Source organism: Rhinatrema bivittatum, chromosome 6 (genome assembly GCF_901001135.1).
Source record: "Rhinatrema bivittatum chromosome 6, aRhiBiv1.1, whole genome shotgun sequence".
NCBI lineage: Eukaryota > Metazoa > Chordata > Amphibia > Gymnophiona > Rhinatrematidae > Rhinatrema > Rhinatrema bivittatum.
The window spans coordinates 360,298,286-360,321,352 of NC_042620.1; the positions used below are offsets into that span (position 1 = coordinate 360,298,286).

Sequence of the window (23,067 nt, forward strand, 5' to 3'; positions counted from 1 at the left end):
ATACATTCTCTTCACCCTAAACTGTATACCCTCCTCATCCAACCTAATAATGCTCTCTGGACTTGATATGCTTATTTCTGATATTGTTCAAATTGTTTTTTACTGTTGTACACCTGCTAAGAAACTGTATAATGTTCACATTGTTTTTTCTGTTACACAACTGCTAAGAAAAATGTATATTTTTGTAAACCGTTATGATGGCTCTACCAAATGACAGTATATAAAACTCAACAAATAAGTAAGTAAATAAATAAATAAATAAATAAATAAATATGACTGCAGAAAAAGACCATATGGGCTATCTAGTCTGCTCATCCCCACCAACTATTCAGCTTTACAATACCTTCCTCTCCTTCAGAGATTTTCTGTGTTTATCCTATGCTTTCTTGAATTCAGATATTATCTGGTCTCCATCACCTCTATGGGTCAGCTGTTCCATGCATCCATGACCTTTTCTGTAAAGAAGTATTTCTTTAGATTACTCCAGAGACTATCCCTTATCCTCTTCATTCTAGAGCTTCTTCTTACTCTTGTAGTGTGCCAGGTATTTGTGACTTGGATTGGCCACAGTTGGAAAAAGGACACTGAGCTTCATAGACCCTTGGTCTGACCCAGTATGGAATATCTTATGTTCTTATACAAAGACATCAAAGATGCACATTCCCAAAACTGACATATTCCAGTTACTAAACTGAATATAAAATATGTCTACCTTTCTTGTCTGGGCATTTTATTTTTCTAATTGCATTGATCCTGGTCTTTTTTTCTGCTTTCAGTACCTTCTTCTTCTCCATTTTCACCAAACTCCTTTTCATAGGTCTCCTTTCCATTTTCTATTTCTTCACTTCTCCTGTTTGCTTCTCTTCCTTCCATCTATATTTAACATTAATTTTCCCTTTCATCTAATTTCTCTGCCTCTCTAATTGCTCATAGCTAGATTTCACTCTTCCTTTTCCCCTCATTCTTCCTGCCCCAGCTATTTGTCTTCCCAACTTTCATTTCCATTGCCTGCTTTCAACATCGATCTCCACCTATTTGGTTCCCTTATCATTACCATCTAACTACAATGTTTTCCTGGACCTCTTATCCCTAACCCCCTCAGCCACCATCCCCCAGTTGATTTTTTCTTCAACTATCCACTCTCACGTCCCAATAATCTCCTTTAAAGCTCTCCATATCTCCCTCTTTGCCATTTCTTTTCATCTTTTGTCTTGGACCTTCTCTCACCTCATCCTAGCTCTCTTACTTACATTGTTCCTCCCAGTCCTCAAACTCCCTATTTTCATAGTCCTCATACCTACCAGCTGTCTGTATTCCACTCTTGCCCTCATTTCCAGTCCCTTTCCTCTCAGTCCTGTCCAGTCCTCTCATTCCCCCTCTGTTCACACTCCTTCACTCCTTCCCCAGCCTCCTGTTTCTCTATCTTTCATCCACTCCTTAGTCCCATTTTTCCAACCTTTGTACTCAACACCTCCACAGCGCTCTTCTATTTTCTTCTGCATCTCAACTCTCATCAGCTCAAGCTCCTTCCCGCTATTCATTCTCTCCCCTGGTGCCTGTTTCTTTCTTCTGTTTCTTTTCTTATCCCCCTACCCAATTTTCCTTTCCTCCTCTTTAACCCCTCCAAACCCTCCCCATCTTCACTTCCTCTCACTTTTTCACTTTTTCACTTTCCACTCCCTCTCATCTCCTCCCCAGGCCTCCAGGCCCTTCACACCATCTCTTGCCCTTTCCCCACCTGTCAGCCCTCATCTAACACCCTACTATTAATACCCCCTACTCCCAATGCCACATTACTAGCTGCCTGTCCCACACCTACTCATTCATACTCCTAGCTCCCAGGCACACATCTTCAAGGTTCCTACCCTAGCCCATCAACTCCCCAGCTCACTCCAGTCCCCATTTACCCAATCTCTCTGTCACCACATATAAATATAAGATATGCCACACTGGGTCAGACAAAGGGTCCATCAAACCCAGCATTCTGTTTCCAACAGTGGCCAATCCAACAGGCCAATACAGTACAGTGCGCTCCGACGGAGCGCACTCTTAGCCTGCTATTGGACGCACGTTTTCCCTTACTCAGTAAGGGGAGGAAAACTCGCGTCCAACCCGCGGCACCTAATAGCACCCTCAACATGCAAATGCATGTTGATGGCCCTATTAGGTATGCACGCGGGATACAGTAAGTAAAATGTGCAGCCAAGCCGCACATTTTACTTTCAGTAATTAGCGCCGACCCAAAGGTCGCCGCTAATTTCTTCCGGCACCGGGAAAGTGCACAGAAAAGCAGTAAAAACTGCTTTTCTGTGCACCCTCCGACTTAATATCATAGTGATATTAAGTCGGAATTAAAAAAGTAAAAAAAAAAATTTGAATTTGGCCCGCGGCTGCCGGGCTGAAAACTGGACGCTCAATTTTGCCGGCGTCCGGTTTCCGAGCCCGTGGCTGTCAGCGGGCTCAAGAACCGACGCTGGCAAAATTGAGCGTCAGCTGTCAAACCTGCTGACAGCCGCCGCTCCTGTAAAAAAGGAGGCGCTAGGGACGCGCTAGTGTCCCTAGTGCCTCCTTTTACCCTGATCTACCGCCGGACCTAATTTAAATACTGAATCGCGCGCACCAGCAAGTGGCCGGTACCCGCGCCACTTGCTTTTGCCCGCTCTCCCAGCGAACTGCGGGAGAGCGGGCGAACGCGCTCTCCCCGCACGTTCGCCCGCTCTCCCACAGACTTTACTGTATCGGCTCGCAAGTTACAAGTACCTGGCAAGTACCTGGCAAGTACCCAAACATTAAATAGATCCCAAGTTACTATTCCTTATTGATTAATAGCAGTTTATGGAACTTATCCAAACCTTTTTTAAACCCAGTTATACTAACTGCAGTAACCACATCATCTAGCAATGAATTCCAGAGCTTAATTATGCGTTGAGTGAAAAAGAATTTTCTCCGATTTGTTTTAAATGAGTACTTGCTAAGTTCATGGAGTGCCCCCTAGTCCTTTTATTGTCTGAGAGAGTAAATAACTGATTTATATTTACCAGTTCGTCCTTTCATGATTTTGTAGTCCTCTCTTATATCCCCTAAGAACATAAGAAATTGCCATGCTGGGACAGACCAAGGGTCCATCAAGCCCAGCATCCTGTTTCCAACAGAGGCCAAAAACCAGGCCACAAGAACCTGGCAATTACCCAAACACTAAGAAGAACCCATGCTACTGATGCAATTAATAGCAGTGGCTATTCCCTAAGTATAATTGATTAATAGCCATTAATGAACTTCTCCTCCAAGAACTTATCCAAACCTTTTTTGAACCCAGCTACACTAACTGCACTAACTACCTTCTCTGGCAACCAATTCCAGAGCTTTATTGTGCGTTGAGTGAAAAAGAATTTTCTTCGATTAGTCTTAAATGTGTTACTTGCTAACTTCATGGAATGCCTCTTCTCCAGCTGAACAGCCCCAATCTCTTTAGCCTTTCCTCATAGGGGAGCCATTCCATCCCTTTTATCTATTTGGCCACTCTTCTTTGTACTTTCTCTAGTGCAATTATATCTTTTTTGAGATGTGGCAACCAGAATTGCACACAGTATTCAAGGTGTGGTCTCATCATGAAGCAATACAGAGGCATTATGACATTCACCATTTTATTCGCCATTCCCTTCCTAATAATTCCTAACATTCTGTTTGCTTTTTTTGACTACCACAGAACACTGAGCCATCTATTTAAATGTATTATCCACTATGACACCTAGATCTCTTTCCTGGGTGGTAACTCATAATATGAAGCCTAACATTGTGTAACTAAAGGAAGGGTTATTTTTTCCTTTATGCATCACCTTGCATTTGTCCACATTAAATTTCATCTGCCATTTGGATGCCCAATCCTCCAGTCTCACAAGGTCCTCCTGCAATTTATCCCAATCCACTTGTGATTTAACTGCTCTGAATAATTTTGTGTCATCTGCAAATTTGATCACCTCCCTCATTGTACCTCTTTTCAGATAATTTATAAATATATTAAAAAGCACCGGTCCTGGTAAAGATCCCTGAGGCACTCCACTGTGTACCCTTTTCCAGTGAGAAAATTGACCATTTAATCCTACTCTCTGTTTCCTGTCTTTTAACCAGTTTGTAATCCATGAAAGGACATCGCCTCCTATCCCATGACTGTTTAGGTTTCTAAGAAGCCTCTCATGCGGGACTTTGTCAAATGCCTTTTGAAAATCCAAATACACCACATGTATCGGTTCACCTCTGTCCACATGTTTATTCACTCCTTCAAACAAATGTAGATTTGTGAGGCAAGACTTCCCTTGGATAAGTCCATGCTATGTCCCATTAAACCATGTCTATCTAAATGTTCTATGATTTTATTCGTTATAACAGTTTACATGATTTTTCTTGGCACTGAAGTCAGGCTCACCAGTCTATAGTTCCCCGGATTGCCCCTAGAGCCCTTTTTATATATCAAGGTTACATTGGCCACCTTCTAATCTGGAGGTACAATGGATGATTTTAATGATAGGTTACAAATTAATTGTAATAGATCTGAAATATATTTGAGTTTTTTTCAGAACCCTGGGTGTATACCATCCAGTCCACTGATTCCCAGTTCTCTAACTGCACCTCTTCCTACACACCCAACTCAATCTCTCACTCCCCTTCCATCACCTCCAATCTTTCAGACCCTACTATATCCTTCAATGCCCCAGGTGCTGCTTTCCCCCCAAATCTCCCAGTGCCCAGCTATCCATTCCCCAATTGCCGCTCATACCAATCCCACAGTTCCCAATTTTTCCACTAACAATCTCCCAGTCCTTGGTCATCCAATTATTCAGTCATCATTCACCCCATCTCCCAGGTTCTGCTCGCCTCACAATCCCAGCTGCTCTAATCCTTGCTATCCATATTCATTTCCAATATCCCACTTCCCTTTCATTCCCTCACATTACTCAGTCTGCACACTCCCCCCCTACCTGAGTACCAAAGTTCTCCTCTTCCCCTACCTTCCAATTCCATATCCCCTTTCTCCCCCCTCCCCCCCCCCCCCAAGTCCTGCCAGTCTCACATAGTCTGATGTTTATATAGTCTGAAGTTTATAGCCAGCTAAAAACTTATCTGGCTATGTCAGAGGTGGCAGGGGACATTTCAAGGTGGAACAGCTTTATCCAGCAGTGAATCTCAGTGTTATATGGCTAACATAGCCACATAAATTTAAGAGGAATTTTCAAAAGTCATTTACCAGTATAAATGGCTATTCACCCAGGTACATAGGCTATCTGAAAATGTATTTATTTATCTAGTCATTTGATTTATTTCATTTTAATTGCCCACCAACACGCCTTCTTTTGACTGCATTTTTATGGAGGCATTCCCAGGGCAGGATTAGGCTGGAAGATGCAAAGACGTGCATACTCTTGTATTTTCAAAACTTTGCACATTAAGAACATAAGAAAATGCCATACTGGGTCAGATCAAGGGTCCATCAAGCCCAGCATTCTGTTTCAAACAATGGCCAATCCAGGCCATAAGAACCTGGCAAGTACCCAAAAACTAAGTCTATTCCATGTTACAATTGCTAATGGGAGTGGCTATTCTCTAAATGAACTTAATAGCAGGTAATGGACTTCTCCTCCAAGAACTTATCCAATCCTTTTTTAAACACAGCTATACTAACTGCACTAACCACCAGGGATGTGAATCATTTTTGAACCATTAAAATTATCGTCAGATAATTTTAAAATCGTCCAAAATTGTTAGAGTGCACAATACAATACAAATGCCCCCGATTTATCGTCAGGGGCATTTGTATTATATCGTTAAATAGGGCGCGGGAAAACCGGCACACCAAAACAACTCTAAAACCCACCCCGAACCTTTAAAAGAAATCCCACACCCTCCTGAACCCCCCCAAAATGTTTTAAATTACCTGGGGTCCAGTGGGGGGGTCCCGGCGCGATCTCCAGCTCTCTGGCCACGGTTGCGTTGAGAAATGGCGCCGGTGGCCCTTTACCCTTATCATGTGACAGGGCAAAGGTAGCGCCAGCGCCATTTTGGTTCCTGGCTCCCGACGTCACGCATGCAGGAGATCGCTCCCGGACCCCCGCTGGACCCCCAGGGACTTTTGGCCAGCTTGGGGGGGGCCTCCTGACCCCCACAAGACTTGCCAAAAGTCCAGCGGGGGTCCGGGAGCGACCTCCTGCACGCGGGCCGTATTGCCAATCTTCAAAATGGCGCTGGCGCTACCTTTGCCCTCACTATGTCATACGGGCGACGGTCGCCCGTATGACATAGTGAGGGCATAATTTCATATGTCCTCATAGTGAGGACATAATTTCATACGGTCGCCCTTATGACATAGTGAGGGCAAAGGTAGCGCCGGCGCCATTTTGAAGATTGGCCATACGGCCCGCGTGCAGGACGTCGCTCCTGGACCCCCGCTGGACTTTTGGCAAGTCTTGTGGGGGTCAGGAGGCCCCCCCCCAAGCTGGCCAAAATTCCCTGGGGGTCCAGCGAGGGTCCGGGAGCGATCTCCTGCATGCGTGACGTCGGGAGCCAGGAACCAAAATGGCGCCGGCGCTACCTTTGCTCTGTCAGATGATAAGGGCAAAGGGCCACCGGCGCCATTTCTCAACGCAGCCGTGGCCAGAGAGCTGGAGATCGCGCTGGGACCCCCCCACTGGACCCCAGGTAATTTAAAACATTTGGGGGGGGGGCTCGGGAGGGTGGGGGATTTGTTTTAAAGGTTTGGGGTGGGTTTTAGGGTTGTTTTGGTGTGCCGGTTTTCCCGCCCTCCCCCGATTTACGATTTTTATCGATTTAAAAAAAACAAAAAACTACGACGATCAGATTTCCCTCCCCCCCCCCAGCAAAAATCGATCGTTAAGATGATCGATCACACGATTCACACCCCTACTAACCACATTCTCTGGCAACAAATTCCAGAGTTTAATTGTGCGTTGAGTAAAAAAGAACTTTCTCCGATTAGTTTTAAATGTGCCCCATGCTAACTTCATGGAGTGCCCCCTAGTCATTCAGAAAAAGCATCCGCAGAAAAAGCAGCGGCACCTTTTTCCTGAGCAATTTCCTAAGGAAAAGTACATGCATGCTTTATTTTTGAAAACTGGTTCAGAATCGGTGGATAAAAACCCACGGGCTTTTTACTAGCTCGCCCTTTTTGAAAATTGCCCCAGTTAAATGATTTTTTTCAGCTCCTGTCCTGATATTCTCCATTTGTCTCCCTCGCACACAGGAACAAATATGAGCTTATAGTTCTTCAGGAACCTCAAAAAGTTTGTTCTTATTATTTACAGTGACTTCCATCTTCGCTGAACCTTGCTTTCACATTTCTTTGTTACTCTCACATTGCCAGAAACATCTTCCCTTTCTGTGCTCATTTAGTAGATCTACAAGATTTAACCTTTTCTTTCCTTCTCACTACCTTGACTTTATGTCAGGATTTACAATAACTGAGCGTATCTAAAGAGATGAATCACCATTGGGCTCAGGTATTTTTTGTTACTAGTATTATAGGAAGGAACTTTGGGGCAGATTTTCAAAGCCCTACGTGCCTAAATCCAGGAGGATTTACGTGGGTGGGGGGTTATGCGCGCTGGGCCATTTTTCAAAAGGCCTGGCGGTGCACATAAAGCCCCAGGACGTGTGTAAGTCCCAGGGCTTGAAAAAATGGGTGGTCCGGGGGTGGGGCGGGGGCATGGGTGTGGCCAGATGCCTCTGCAAAGCCGTTGGGCCGGGGAACTGCGCACCGGCAGTTGGCTGGCAGGCGTAACTTGTGAAATAAAGGTACGAGGTTTTTTTTTTCGGGCTGGGGGGGCGGAATAGGTAGGGGAAGGGACAGGTAGGGGAAGGGAGGCGCGCGCATGTTATAAAATTGGGCATACCTTTTAAAATCTGCCCCTTTACGCACTCTTTCAGTCTCAAAGTCCTTCATAAAATGAATTTCCTGTCACAATGGCAATAACTGGTGCAATTTACTAAACTGTGATAAGTGTTTAATATGCAAAAACTGCATTTATCGCACTATGGGCCAGATTTTAAATCTTACGCGCGAGGGGTACATTTGTGCGTGCTAACCAGGTGCACAAATGACACCCGATTCTATAACATGCACGCGCTGCCGTGCGCTTGTTATAAAATCCAGGGTCGGCATGCGCAAGGGGGTGCACACATGTGCACCTTGCATGCGCCGAGCCTGAGGGGAGCCCCGATGGCTTTCCCCATTCCCTCCAAGGCCGCTCCGAAATCGGAGCGGCCTTGGAAGGAACTTTTCTTTCGGTCCCCCCACCTTCCCCTCCCTTCCCCTATCTAACCCACCCCCCAGCCCTACCTAAATCCCCCCCCACCTTATTTTATTTTTTATGCCTGCCTCTTGCTGTGCCGGAGGACTCGGGACCGCCCCTGGATTGATGCCACGCCCCCGGCCCTGCCCCTGGACCGGCGCCCTGCCCCTGCCCCCTTTTCAAAGCCCCAGGACATACGCGCGTCCCAGGCTCGGTGCACGCAGGGGTAGGTTTTCGGGGGTTATGCTAGTATATTACACGCGTAACCCTTTGAAAACCTACCCCTATATATGTTTGTCACTATATCACTCATTATTTTTATTGTGCGTATTTAAATGAGCTGATTTGGATCCATAAGCTTTGCAAATGTATGCAAAGCAGCTCATAAAAATCGAATTTTATGCAAATAAATACACGACTTGCCTCATAAAATACCAACTTCATTATTTTCTGGAAAGTTAGCCGCAACTCAGGAATTGTAGCTGTCTTTATCCAATAGCATTGGGACATTAATGCACCTCCCGATGCTCCTGGCATAAAATTCAAAGGGGCTAAAGCATCCCCTCCCACCATATCAAAGGCCGCCCCCTCAGACCCTTGCCCAGCCACCCACTGCCTCTAGAATAGGCTCTGTGAATGACCCAACCAATAGCTTGAAAAGTAGAAATCAATCACAAAAATATGAATTCAGCTATGTAGGAAGAACTCTGTAAAAAGGAATGTAAAAAAGAATGCCAGTGCTTCACAGGCTTCAAAATATAAGCCAAAAAGTATACTGTGGCAATATATGATGGTTGCGAGACATTCTTTTTTACAGAGTTCTTCCTACATAGCTGAATTCATATTTTTTGTGATTGATTTCTACTTTTCAAGCTATTGGTTGGGTCATTCACAGTGCTATTTTCAGATTTTCCCTATAAGTACAATGGCTTCATCAGACTGGAAGGACATATTCAGCTATTCAGCTGAACACATTTCTAATATAACTCAAGAAGTGTCACTTTTCTCTGATTCAGTATCAGCACCTGCTACATCTGATATTCTGGGTGATTTACTTACTCTTCATAAAAGAAACACCAGAGCAGACCTACTTGGAATCACCATGATAGAATACGTTAAACAACAAGTTATACCTCGTGGTATGTGTATCAACAAAGCACCATTGATGTTTACAGATAGACCGGAGTTCCTTTCTAAATGGGCAGCAATCTTAAATAAATGTTCCCTAGACCTGATGATCTTAATTATAGAATACACCAAAATTGTCACGGAAGAGATTCAAGCTGAAATTGTAGTTATTGAAGACGAATATAAAGCCAACACTGAAGTTGACACCATTCAACGTACAATGGATGAGTTACAACAAATCATTGACAAGTTTAAAATTGATATCAAACGTAACAAGATTGCCAAATTTAAATGACACAAGAGTGATTATGCTAATGCTAGCATATACACCTGGCTCAACAAGAAAAACGACAATACATCTGTTCCTAAAAAAGTGGCGTTTGCCTCATCTGATGATTCATCAAGTGGATCTGATGACCATCAAGAACCTCGTACACAACAACCATCAGCTTTTTTAGAGAAACGCCATTATCTGTCCCGTCCGCCTCAATCTTACGGAAGAAAGACCAATCAGCAACAAACCAATGAAGAGGACTCACAATGGCACAAGCCGTTCACCCGGTCTCAAAACACAAACAGTCGTCGATAATCAATTTATCCACACATAATCTTACAATACATGAAGAACAGGTCTTGAATCGTGGCCTATCTTTCGTTCCCACTAATAAACGTGATCCCTTCTCCTGCCGGATATCCTTATATAAGTTTTTTTAGACTTTTGATGATTAAACACTTCTTTTCCAAATCCCCAAAGGTGTCACATGACATATTGATTGTAAAGACTAGATCTCGTTGGATTCCTCCAGGTGCAGTCGACGAACAGATCAAAGCATCCCAGACGCTAGTTCTTCAAGATATTACTGATATGGAATCCAGACAACATCACACATTTTATAATCTCTCTATAGCAGAGAATCATGCACTAAGATCATTAGCAAATAATACAGAAATCATCATTAAGCCTGCCGACAAAGGCGGGGCCATTGTCATTATGGACCACATAGACTATCAGGCAGAAATACTACACCAACTTGGGGACCAGAAATATTATCAGCTATTAGATTCAGATCCCACTCCAGTATTACACAACAAAATTCAAGTCTTATTACAAGAGGCACAAACGCAAGGCTTTCTCACCACAAAAGAATATAATTTTTTAAATGTGTCGTCACCACAGTCCCCGGTTATATACGGGATCCCCAAGATCCATAAGACTTTGGTGAAACCGCCATATCATCCAATAGTTTCTGCTAATGGGTCTATCTTGGAACAATTAGCGAAGTTTATGGATTTATTCCTCCAGCCGGTTGTCAAGGACACTGCGTCTTTCATCCAAGACACCTCGGACATGCTTAATAAGCTTTCTACTGTAAAAGATATTTCTAGTAGTTATTTTCTGGTCAGTTTGGATGTTGAGGCATTATACACAAACGTTCCTCAAATAGATGCTCTTTAATTGGTTAAAGAGACTATTGAATACAGAGTGAGACCACAAAGTATTCCATCGGAGTTTTTAATTGCTCTCACAGAGTTGATATTATTCAACAATTTTTTCTCATACGAACAACAATTTTATCTCCAGACCCATGGGGTGGCGATGGGTTCTCCCACTGCTCCAGATGTTGCTAACCGCTACATCACTAAATTCGAGGAAGAACATGTTTATAAGTCTCCTTTCTTCCAATCTGTCATATTGTGGTCACGCTATATAGATGACATATTTTTTATCTTGACTCAAACAGAAGAACAATTACTGATGTTTCATCAATGGCTTAATCAAGTGAATTCTCATCTTAAGTTTAGTCTCACCTACAATCAAAATCGGCTATCCTTCCTAGACATTCAAATCATAAAGAATAACCAGGGCATCAGTACAACCTTGTTTAGAAAAACAACTGACAGAAATAACTATCTTCGTTTTGAGAGTCATCATCCTCGACAGTTCAAAGAAGGATTACCAGTCGGACAATTCTTCCAGATCCGGAGGCTTTGTTCTGATACTAGTGAGTTCCACAAACAAGCCCATCAGTTACGCAGCAGATTCTTAGATAGAGGGTATCCTGCGCATATTATTCAAAGAGCATATAAGAGGGCCATATTCTCAGATAGGGAGCAACTCCTTCAATATAAACAAAAAAATGAAGCCCCAAGTTTAATTTGTGTCCTACAGTACACAGAGCTTACATCTCACATCAAAGAAGCTATCTTAAAAAATTGGCATGTATTAAGCTCACATTCAATCTTTCGTGATTCTCCTATGTTTGCATATTCTCGTGGCCTAAACATTAAACAAAGAGTTATAAGGGCAGTCCTGCAAGTCCGCTCCAATCCACAACAAGTTTGTCAAACACCATGTGGCAACTGCTCATTTTGCTTTTCAGCACATATTGGCTCTAGATGGAAAGATCCCCAATCTGGTGTTCAAATCATAAGCAAGCATGCTGTTAATTGCAACACTGACTTTGTAATCTATGCATTACAATGCCCGTGTGCAAAAATTTATGTAGGGCACACTAGGCGCAAAATCTGCACAAGGCTCACTGAACACCGAAGTAGAATTAACAACAGAGATTTGAAAGCACCTTTGGTACAACACAGCATCACATATGCACATTCATTCGAAGACTTTAAGTGGATTATCCTCGAGCATATTCCGCAACATTGGAGAGGAGGTGACAGATCAACGCTGCTGAATTTCAAGGAAAATCAATGGATTTTTAGACTGCGCTCTATGGAACCACAAGGGTTGAATGAGAAAGTGGAGTGGTTCACCCTTATTTGAACGGCATTTCCAATATGGCCAAGATCGTCACGTCATTTTCCATAAAAGGATCTAATTAAAATCAAGAACCACCTTCAAAATGGCCGCGCATTTGACGTCATTCTCCTTTTATGGATTTTATCAAAATGGAGAAATCTCTCTTATACGTCATTTCCCATATATGGCATTCACCATATTTGGGGCAAGAGACGTCATTTCCTGTTGGCTCCTTTAGCAGTCGGAGAATTTCCCCTTTAAATACGGCATTTGTGCTGCGCTCCAGTTGTCAGTCACGGAGCCAACTGCTAGCAGGCTGCACTCTGATAGCGCACGTAAGTACCCTTATTACCGGATAGCAGTTTCCAATGTAGCACTTCCTGAGCATAAATACATTGTAATTTTTGGAACTATCATTGTTACAGCGCTCAAGCAGATGCTGTTACTAGTTCATGGACTGACTGCACGCAGCTATTCAGTAAGTTTAGCCTTCCAAGCCCGGAGTCATTCGTAATATATTAACCGTACGGCATCCCTTAAGAACTCTTCATTTGTTTTTCACACAGAATTATTTTGACAGTATGTTGCCACCTGGAGCTCCCTGAAGAAGGAGTAAATACACTCCGAAACACTGCCATGTCGGAGGATGGACTTCAGGATTGTACATACTATCTACTGTCTTGTGGATTGAGATAAGTGCATTCATTAGTTGTTTTACATTATACAGTGTTTGCACTTGCAATATAGCCCTGGAAGGAGAATTTCGGATGTCCATGCAACCTATGATTAGACAAGCCTAGTGCTTCACGGGCTTCAAAATATAAGCCAAAAAGTATACTGTGGCAATATATGACGGTTGCGAGACATTCTTTTTTACAGAGTTCTTCCTACATAGCTGAATTCATATTTTTGTGTCTAGATTAGGCTCAGCAGTCCCAAAATTGATTTTCCAGTTGTGCAACAATGCCCCACCCCTACTCAAACCTCACCATTTTAAAAAATATCAACCCCTGATTCAAGCCCACCCCCCCTGAAGAAGACAACCCCACCCTAGCCCATCTCCCTTCCGCCATAACAGATAGTCTAAGTGGTAGTGATGGAGAGTCCTGTTTGTGACCTGTGCACTCCATGTGACACTGCAAAAGCTGCACTTATATTGTTTGATTTTTCTCAGGCCAGGATAGTTATTTCTTGTGTTAAGAATATGGAAGAGACAATTATTTTACTTGAATTCTTTACAGGATTTTTCACTTGTTCATCAGACAGAGGATTTCTCACATGGCCATCAGGCAGTAAGCTCTCCAGCATCCCCTTCCTCCATCAGATCATATTAATTATAATATTAAGTCTCTTTAGCTCCATAACAAATTTGCATTATTCTTGTACATACTGGAAGTCATGTTTCAGTAACATACATAGACTGTAGAACCAACAAAAAATAGTGCAGACAACACATACCTGCATCATTGTCCAGGTTATCTCCACATACCAGTTCCATAACAACATTACATCCTGCTCCACTCCAGCCAGTTTGACATACACAGTGCCATTCATTCTGATCCAGCGTGCATTTCCCATTTCCGTAACAGAGACCTGGGCAACCATCTAGAAGAAAGATCATGCAAGCAAATATTGCTCATATTGTTTGCTTTTTGTTTATGTAAACACATAGTTAAAATTGTTAGAAAACTGGAATGTTGTGGTGGGTGATGCTGGGTGTAACCTGCACATCTCACAGGGATATACCTACGGTTCTTACAGGTAATTCTGTTCACATCAATGAGACAGCTATGCAGCTGTGGGAGTTACAGGCAGATCTCCTCAGCACTTCACTGCATGCTAATTAAGTTCCATGAATCATTCTCATCCTATGCCCTTCCAATCAGCCATCTCTGCCACTTGGTTCTCAGATCAAAAGAAATGAGGAAGAAGACTACGCTAAGCAAAAAAGGACTTTGCAGACTCCAGTAACAAGTATAAAAATGTCTTTTTAAAGTGGACAGGTTTATAAAACATTTTCTGTCTCCAGTCTCATAATGGCTGCAGGTTTATCAATGAGTGTCTTATATCCAAAGTTCCTTTCTCCAAAAACTCCTCCTATCAAAATAAAAACAAGTACAGGAAGTCCTCAGACTTAAAATAGGATTGGTCCCTGAAGAACATGTTATAAGTCGAAACATAAGTTGAAACCGATTGTCCCATAAGAACAATCTTATAAATAGAGGGTTGGTTCCAGTACCAAGATCCAATAGCCTATTTTCACCCAAATAACCCAGAATTTAGTAATATATACTATAGTACTGTAAAAAGCATAGACACATTACAAAGAATAGCTGTTTTTTTGTCAGAAGAGGAAAGTACCAAATTGTGCCCATAGGGTATTTATTGCAGTGACCCTGTTTTAGGGAGAGCAAGCCTCTGCTGCTTTTCCTACTGATGTCACCTCTCTGGGCCTCATGGCCATCAGCACACCAATGTCAGCCTCTTTGGAGATGCTCAGGTGTCTTAAAGTCAAAAGAAGTGTTGTAACATGTCAATTTAGAAATGTTGTAACTCTGAATCTTTCCAACTTGAAATACCGTAAGTTGAGGACTTCCTGTAATGGCTCTGATCCATGCACCCTTAACCAGAAAAACTTGCATTATCCAAAAACTGGCTGGCTTTATGTGTTCCATTACCCAAAAAAAATTCAAATTTTCAGAAAATTCCCATTATTTGGAACAAACCTGGTCCCAATAGCAAGCCGTGCTGGTTTACAGCATGACGGTGGTAACAGAGGGAAAGCGCACGAAGTTCAGCAGCAGGGACGGGGGGAGGGGAAGCGTAAATGTTAGGAGGTGGGAAGACAAGGCAAGGGGGGGGGGGGGGGGAGACTCAGGAGTGAATGCTAGTTCATATTAGGAACAAGGATTGGTGGGCTATAGTGACGTCAGCAGAGCAACAGGCCAGTTCGTCGAGGGAAGCAGGGAGGTAGGAAGGCGAATTTTGTGCTGTGGTAAACGAAAAGTTATAAGTAGAAAACTTGCAGCGAAGTGGACGGTTCAGGGAGGGCAGTGTAGGCTTTAAGATGAGGAGGTTAGGAGAAAGAAAGAGTTTGCCGGTAAATCAGGGTAGAGCCGGTCCTAAGAAAGGGGGAAGGGCTCACCCCGTGGCTGAGGCTGCAAGCACACAAGCCCCCTGGGTCCCCCCGGGACACCCCCATCCAGAGTGGGAGAAGGAACAAGTAGCAGTCAGTTCCGGTGAAAGCAGGCCGGAGGCAGAACCCGAGTGGCAACTCTGCCCTGCCCCGGCCTCGGACAGCCCCCAACACTCCCCCCCCCCCAGGGCTTGTCAATCCGTCGGAGACCACCCCCAGCCCTCAGAGATCGGCCCGGACCCCCCCCGGCAGGGGTCCCAGGCAAGCAGAGCACAGCCAACAGGCTTGCAGGGAGAGAGATGGCAGCACCCACGTTTCCTACAGTAGAGCAGGGCATCGAGTTGTTGCCGGCTGGAGAGATGACCGCGGTCACAGGACTGACACGAGTCCTGCAGGCACGACCATGCAGCGGAGGGAGAAGGGCAGACAGTGCCAGCTGTCCCAGAATGCGAAGAGCGGGTTTTGCAGCAGACAGAGGCGGCGCGACTGGAGATGGCCGAGGACGTCGGAGAGCACGTGGAGCAGCAGCTGTGAGGGATCAGGAGATGCAGGCAGGCGGAGGTCGCGAGCATGAGCAGACATGCGGTGAGTGTGGCCGCATGCACCAGGAAAGGGAGGGGATATGGGGAGGCAATAGAGACACCGGGTATGGGAGGGAGAGGGACGATCATATGCTGGGGATGCAGCAAGGATTTGGGGGATGGCAGGAATGGAGTACATGTAATCAAAAAGAGGACAGAAGAGGGGATGGGGGAAGAGATCGGCAGCCAGGATGGGAGCGTGGAAGTGCACATACAGTATCTAGAGCAGTAAGTGGACCTTTGCAGGAACTGGAGAAATCAGAGCAATAAGTTGCTGGCAGAGCAGGTACTGGGGCTAGTGTGTTTTCTATTGCAGATACAGGTGGCGAAGCGAGACCGAGAACATCATACACTGAAGAGCGATGGGCGACCTGTAGTGGGACCTGTAGTGGGACAAGCTGACAGACCGAGGGGAGAGTCCACTATGTCTCGCATCTGGGGAACGGAAGAAGGTAACGAACACAAAGGGGTACACGAGCATATGGTTAGAGCTAAGTTCAAGAAGCGCAGGCATGTCAGTAGTTCCAGTGATACAGATAGTAGTTCATCGGACTCATCTTCGACATCCAGCGCAGGCAGGCGGGAGAGAGAAGGAGGAATGGGGCCGGCACAAGATATGGGGCACCCAGCTTTGGCTTTGTTGACTGAGCTATGGGAAGGGGTGCCGGGTAAGATACGGAAGCGAATAAAGAAACGTAAGTACGTTAACATCGTCAGCTTGGTGGAAGGCAGAAGAGGAGGGAGGAAGAGGAGGGGTAAGGGAAGCAAGAAAAAGAAAGGGAATGAGACAGGTGTCTGGGTGCCAAAAAACCTATTAAATTGGATGAGAGGTTTTTTACGCTTAGCCAGTGTGGTGGGTCATTACCAGCCAGACCAGCACGGGGCCTTACTGGCGTACTGCGACAGTATCTAGGGGGCATTCAGGGATTATGAAGGATGGGCGTGGCTTAATTAAGATGAGCGATTCAGAGAAAAGATAGCCGGTAACAGGTTCATGTCATGGGGAACGCAGGATATTAATTTATGGCTCACGCAGATGACAAACAAAAGTGCCAAGGTAGCAAAGGCTAGCACTGGAGGGTTTGGGGGCTCGGGGGATGCGCAGAGCGGATGCGGGGGGGTGGCGGGAGGGGATGCAGCAACCCGGGCAGGAGGGATGGTAGGAAAAGATAGCAAAGCGGTTCCACCAAAGGGTGACATATGTTGGCATTTCAATCGAGCCACCTGTTTATTCCCGGAAAGCAAGTTCTGGCTTGCGTGCTCCAATTGAAATGGGGCACACCCAGTGCTAAGTGCGCTCAGACAGGGGCTAAGACAGCGATGAAAGCTGGTAAACAAAGTGAAGGGAGATGATTCCAAGGGACCGGTCAAACCAAGAGTGGGGGAGGGGAAAGAGGATAGGGAGGGCAAAAAAAAACTTTATACATAAATAAATAATAATAAAGACATGCAATAGAAAATGAATAAATATTACATGAACACATACAGCAAAATTAAAAAAAAATACAATAATGCACAAAAGGGGAGGGAGGAGTGAAGAGGGAGGGGAGGAAGAATTTGCAGAAAGTCATATGATTTTCTTCGTCAGATGTCGCATTCGTAGGAAGAAGTGCTGTGAAGGATTCTTAGCCAGACACCACACAAGCTGAAGAATGGGAACTCATTCGAGACTCCGTAGCCCCGAGTACTTGGACTTCGTATTCCAGAGGATATGCTGTAGTGGCTAATTTTCTGGGTACTAGGGGTTGGGGAGGTGGGTTTGTCAGTGAGTAATGGCCAGTCGACTTTGTACTATGGGCCAAGGTGGGTGGATGGTCGGTGGCCATGACCCGTTTGCATTTAGTTGGGTTTTCTTTCTTTCAAAAGTTACATGGTTGGGGTAACCCGATGGGCAGTTTTTGCTTACGTAAAGTTTTGGGTGGATGGTAAAAACAGTTCGGTATGCAGAGAGATAAACAATTGCCTATTCAGTATCCCGACTTGGTCAGATTCACTGAGCGGTTATCGCAGGTTTGCTAGTCTCCTTATGAGGCGGTTTTGTTCAGCGTGGCGTTTTCATGGGCGTTCTTCGGCGCTATGCGAGTCAGCGAGTTAGTTGCCCAGTCGGGGACGGGTAGGGGATCCTCAGGGATCAGGAATGATTGCGTTGACATCAGGGTACAGCAGGTGTCGATCTTCCTTCCAAGATCCAAGACAGATCGGAAGAGCAAAGGTGCTACCATAAAGTTATTGCCGGCGGCGAGTGCCACTATTTGCCCGGTGCATGCCGCTTGGAGGTATCTGCAGTTAAGACCAGCGATTGGAGGGTCCTTTTTAGTGCACGAGAACGGTTTGGCATTGACCAAGTATCAATTTGCTCAGGTGCTCAGAATGGTGATCGCAGCAGACGGGAGGGACGCAAATAGATATAGCTCTCATTCTTTCAGGATTGGAGCAGCGACGTTGGCGGCCGAGGCTGGATTATTTGACGTGGGGATAGGTCGGTGGAAATCAAAAGTTTTCAGGGATTATATTAGGTCGGATGCAAAAAAAAAAAAAAAGAACAAGGAGCAACGAGAGTCGGTATACACGGGTGGGGAAGGGAAGGGGAGGGGGTGGGGAGGGTATAGGAGATGGATACTAATGCATTATTTCTTTTGCAGAAGCCGGGGGGCGGAGGAGAGGTCACAAATGTGCCTGGATCATGGGCCATTCATACATCCATCGAGCGCAAAGACATGCCATGAAACAACTGTTTGGGGAACATTTGGAGCTGGAACGCCTCGGCTGGCAATTAGCTTGGTTCAGTCGCAGAGGCATGGAATGGGACGAACTGTTGCCTTTCCTAAGCGAGCGAATGGACATGTGGGGTGTTCCGGACATACTAATTGTTCATTTAGGGGGAAATGATGTCGGAAGAAAGACATGCAGAAATTTACTGAACTGCATTAAAAAAGACTTAGCACAAATTTGGTTGAGGTGGCCGTCAGTTAGGTTAGGATGGTCCGACATCATTATTCGTTTGCGAAACACTGATGAGACGGTTTGGAAGAGTGGTGTCAAAAAGATAAACAAGCAGATGGGTGGATGGATGGAGTGGGAGGAAGGATTCTGGATCAGGCATACCTGGGCGTGGAGTGGAGAAGCAGGTCTCTTTAGTGGAGATAGGTTCATTTATCCGAAATTGGAATGGATCTCTTTAATCATACCATTCAAGATGGATTACAGAAGAGATAAGCAGTAGGGGTTAGATGGCCGCAGTGGGGGAAACAAGTCGTAAATGACTTGTTTTGTGGCGGATAACCCAAGCCCAGCGTTATTGTTGTTAAAGGAAAATGGGGGCAGGCTTGGAGGAGTGGGTTAAGGCCCTGCGTAACTGGGGGGGCTGCTATGTGGGAAGACCGGCGAACCGTGGGGCTAAGATTCACGGTTCAAGCCTGCGCACCCTGGCACGAGGCAGAGCAGGTGGGAAAGGGGGAGGGTATCTCCACCATTGGGGTTTAAGGTGGTGGAGGCCAGGGGAGGAGTTGGAGGAAGAGAGGGGGGGTAGGATTAAGGGGGGGGGGGGTTCTTATTGAATATTTGTAAGGGCTTGGGTTTTGGTTGAAATAAACTGCGGCCAATTTTAAATGCCAACCAAGACTTGAGTTTTATGTCTGGGATGCGGGGCTGGGGGGGGGATGGGAACTGCTGGGATGAGCGCAAGGTCTTTCCTCCTTCTGTTACCATTCTAGATGAAATGCGCTCTACAGTATCCTACTATTTTCAACAGGGAAAAAACACAGGGAAAAAAACACAGGGAAAAAAACAGGGAACAAAACTTTGAAAAATCCCTTCCAGTTCCTGTATGATGACGATTCTGGTTATAAGACCATCCTTACCTAAGATCCTCACTGTTTGAGCAGCAACATTTTGCAACTGGGAAGTTATGTGTTCTTGCAGTCTTTAAGAATTTTTTCAGCAAAGAAGGTGGCAATGGGCACCTAAAAAGCCCTAGTTTCCCAAAGTAAGCAAAATGCATGAGCGAGAAGCCAAGCATCTACTTACTGTGGCCATCTGCGTTCTTAATGATTGATTACTGAGCAGTTTCTGAATTCAAACAGAAACATACAATTGTTCAATATCTGAGATAAGTGTGCAATATGTTCTGCTGACTCTTTCACAAAAAACACCAAGTGGAGGAGGACAGAGTCATATAGAACGATAGGAAAATAGGTAAAAAGAAAAGTTCAGGTATTTCTTTTTAATATTTTCGTGCCTGTATCACAATATTTCCATTTCCAAGTCTCTCCAAAGCTGTAATGTAAGGATGTCCTATAAGGGAATTGCTCATCCAGTGAATATTTTGAGAAATACATTTTAAACTTTGTATCTTCAGAATAAAAAAATGTTCGTCCTAAAAGTATGATGTTGGAATTTTCACACATCATGGAAACGGGCAAAACTTGCTGCTTTCACAGTTTTCTAAAGGACAAAAAAATAGTAGGAGAGGACGGATTGTGAAATTCGATGCTGAAAAAAAAACTAGTGGAAGTAGAGGTATTCTGTAAACCTTTTTGCAAACACATTTATACCTTCACGGCAAACTGTATTGCGCTTCTCTAACTTTACTGAACATGTATACTTTTAAATATTCATTCTTTGTAATTCAGTTTTATAAAGACAGGAGATGCAAATGAGTCAAATTTTACTTAAACAAAACTTGCACTCTATGAGGTCAATGTTCAAAAAGTCATTTAGACGGATAGCACAAGTTATCTGTCTACATGGCAAATTTGGAATATTCTTATTCAGCCACTTATTCGGCTAAATTGTAACCGGATAAAATAGAGGAATTTTGAGGGCGTTTCTGAGACGGGTTTAGTTATCCGGCTAACTTAACCAAATGTCAGTACCTGATTCACTAAGGGGCAGATTTTATAACATGTGCACGCAGCTGCGCGCATGTTATAAAATCAGGGGTCGGCGTGTGCAAGTGGGTGCACACTAGTGCACATTGCGCGTGCCGAGCCCTTGGAAAGACCAGTTGGCTTTCCTCGTTCCCTCCGAGGCCACTCAGAAATCGGAGTGGCCTCGTAGGGAACTTTCCTTTCCCCCCCACCTTCATCTCCCTTCCCCTACCTGTCCTGCCCCCAGACCGAACCTCCCCATACCTTTATCTCACAAGTTATGCTGGCTGACTGCCGGGGTGCGATCCCCCAGCCCAGCGGTCTTGCAGAGGCCTCTGGCCACGCCCCCACCCCACCCCAGACCACCCATTATTTCAAGCCCCCGGATTTACACGTGTCCCGGGTCTTTACGTGCACTACTGTGCCTTTTGAAAATAGGCCTGGCACGTGTAACCCTTTGAAAATCTGCCCCTAAGGGTTTTTCCTGTAGACACAAAATCAGAGAATCTGGCCCTAAGTTAGCCGGATAACTTTTGACCAGAATCTGGCCCTAAGTTAGCCAGATAACTTTAGACTTGATACAGAACAGGTCTAAAGTTATCCGGCCTTGTGTGGCCAGATAATTATTTATCTGGATATTTTCAAAAGATATCCCAGTAAGTAGTGTTGTGAATTTAAAATAAAAGAAGTATTAAAGGGCCTACAGCATGATTTTCAGTCTTCCCCATAACTTTCCATAATGCCCTGTAGGGCTATGCACCCCGTACAACAATCCCCTTTTAAATTTAATAAAATATGTGCCATGGTCTACAGGTGGTAGCCCCTAGGCGCTTTCCTGGATCTAGCACATTTGTAAGGTCTTACTGCCGCTAGTTCCTGTCTTCCCACAGTCTATATATTTGGTGTGCTCCTTCTTCCAACCCCTATCCCCCCCACCGAACCACAGAAATCCCTTCTGAGGACAGGATACGCCCTCACCTATTCCTGGCGCGCTCCAGCATAGCTTCTGTCAAAGCTGCACTGCAAGCGTAAACACAGTTAATGCTTCTCCAGTACCCTTCTAGCACTGGAAGCGAAAACCCTGTGTAGTTTATGCTTCCAGAGCAGCTTTGAGTGAAGTTACACTGGAGGGAGCTGGAAGCGGAAAAATGCGTATTCCACTCCTAGCAGAGATTTCTATGGTTTGGTTGGGGGGGGGAAGGCCCGGGCTGTGGGAGATGTGGCACGCCACATCTTTAGACTGTGGGGGGAGGGACCAGTGGCAGCAGGGAAGGGGCTGGGGGGGGGGGGGATTACCACCCATGGACCACAGCACATATTTTATTAAATTTAAAAGCAGATTGGGGGTATGGGGTGCACATCATGCAGGACATTATGGAAAGTTTGTGGAGAAAGTTGAAAATCAGGCAGTAGACCCCTTAATACTTTTTTTAAAATTTAAATTCACAATGCTACTTATACCAAATATCTTTCAAAGATACCTGCATAAGTAGCAAGTTATTCAGCTGCACAAGGCTGAATAACTTCAAAACCTAAATGACTATATTCAAACGTAGCCAGTTAGGTTTTGAAATTATCTGGCTATATATAGCTAGATAATTTTAAGCAATTATATTCAGTGGATCATTTAGCCCGCCGAATATATGGGACAAATTATCCAGCTAACTGTAGCCAGATAACTTATCTACTAACCAACTTACTAAATATTACCATCTACATGTATAAGTAACATAAACTTCATGTATATTGTTTAAGAGTTTGGTTTACTGTTATTAATATTGATCAGATATTGAGCAAAGTGACAGATTTAAATAAGGGCTAGATTTAAGTATCAGTTAAAAGTTAAAAGATGAAAATCTTACTAACTCAAATTTCATTCCATATTTTTCAGAGTGCATTTTTGACCAAAGATTTAATTTCTTGCAGTATATAGAAATGAACAAATTCCGTAGAAAGAATTGAAAAAGTGAAAACTTCTGCAGACAGCAACTCCCAAGGAGGTGCTGCCAAGTTCTTCTTTGTGATGCATAATCCCGCTATTCATCTTTTGCTTTGACTTGCTCATTTTGTTCTGACCTGATGAAGGGAGTGTTAACTCCTGAAAACTAGTCAAGAACTGTATTGTTAGTTTGATAAAAAGATATTTTTTAATATTGTTTTGGTCACTGACCTTGATTTTCATGCATTCAGCTGGATTGATGTGACAGCCACATTATTCTATCCAAGTCAGTACACGCAAACTGACTTAAAGGTGCGTTGCACACTTTTGTCCCCAACTTCTGCCAGAAACTTAAAT

The 23,067-nt window shown here is 44.4% G+C and overlaps 1 protein-coding gene across 1 annotated transcript in view; it reads right to left on the minus strand.

The window, feature by feature from the left end:
• Window positions 1–23,067, minus strand: part of LOC115094738 (teneurin-1-like) — a 337,344-nt gene that overhangs the window by 193,649 nt on the left and 120,628 nt on the right. The window contains exon 9 of the mRNA XM_029607996.1: window positions 13,645–13,791. Coding sequence (XP_029463856.1) covers window positions 13,645–13,791 — 147 coding nt within the window. The remainder of the gene's footprint in view (window positions 1–13,644; window positions 13,792–23,067) is intronic.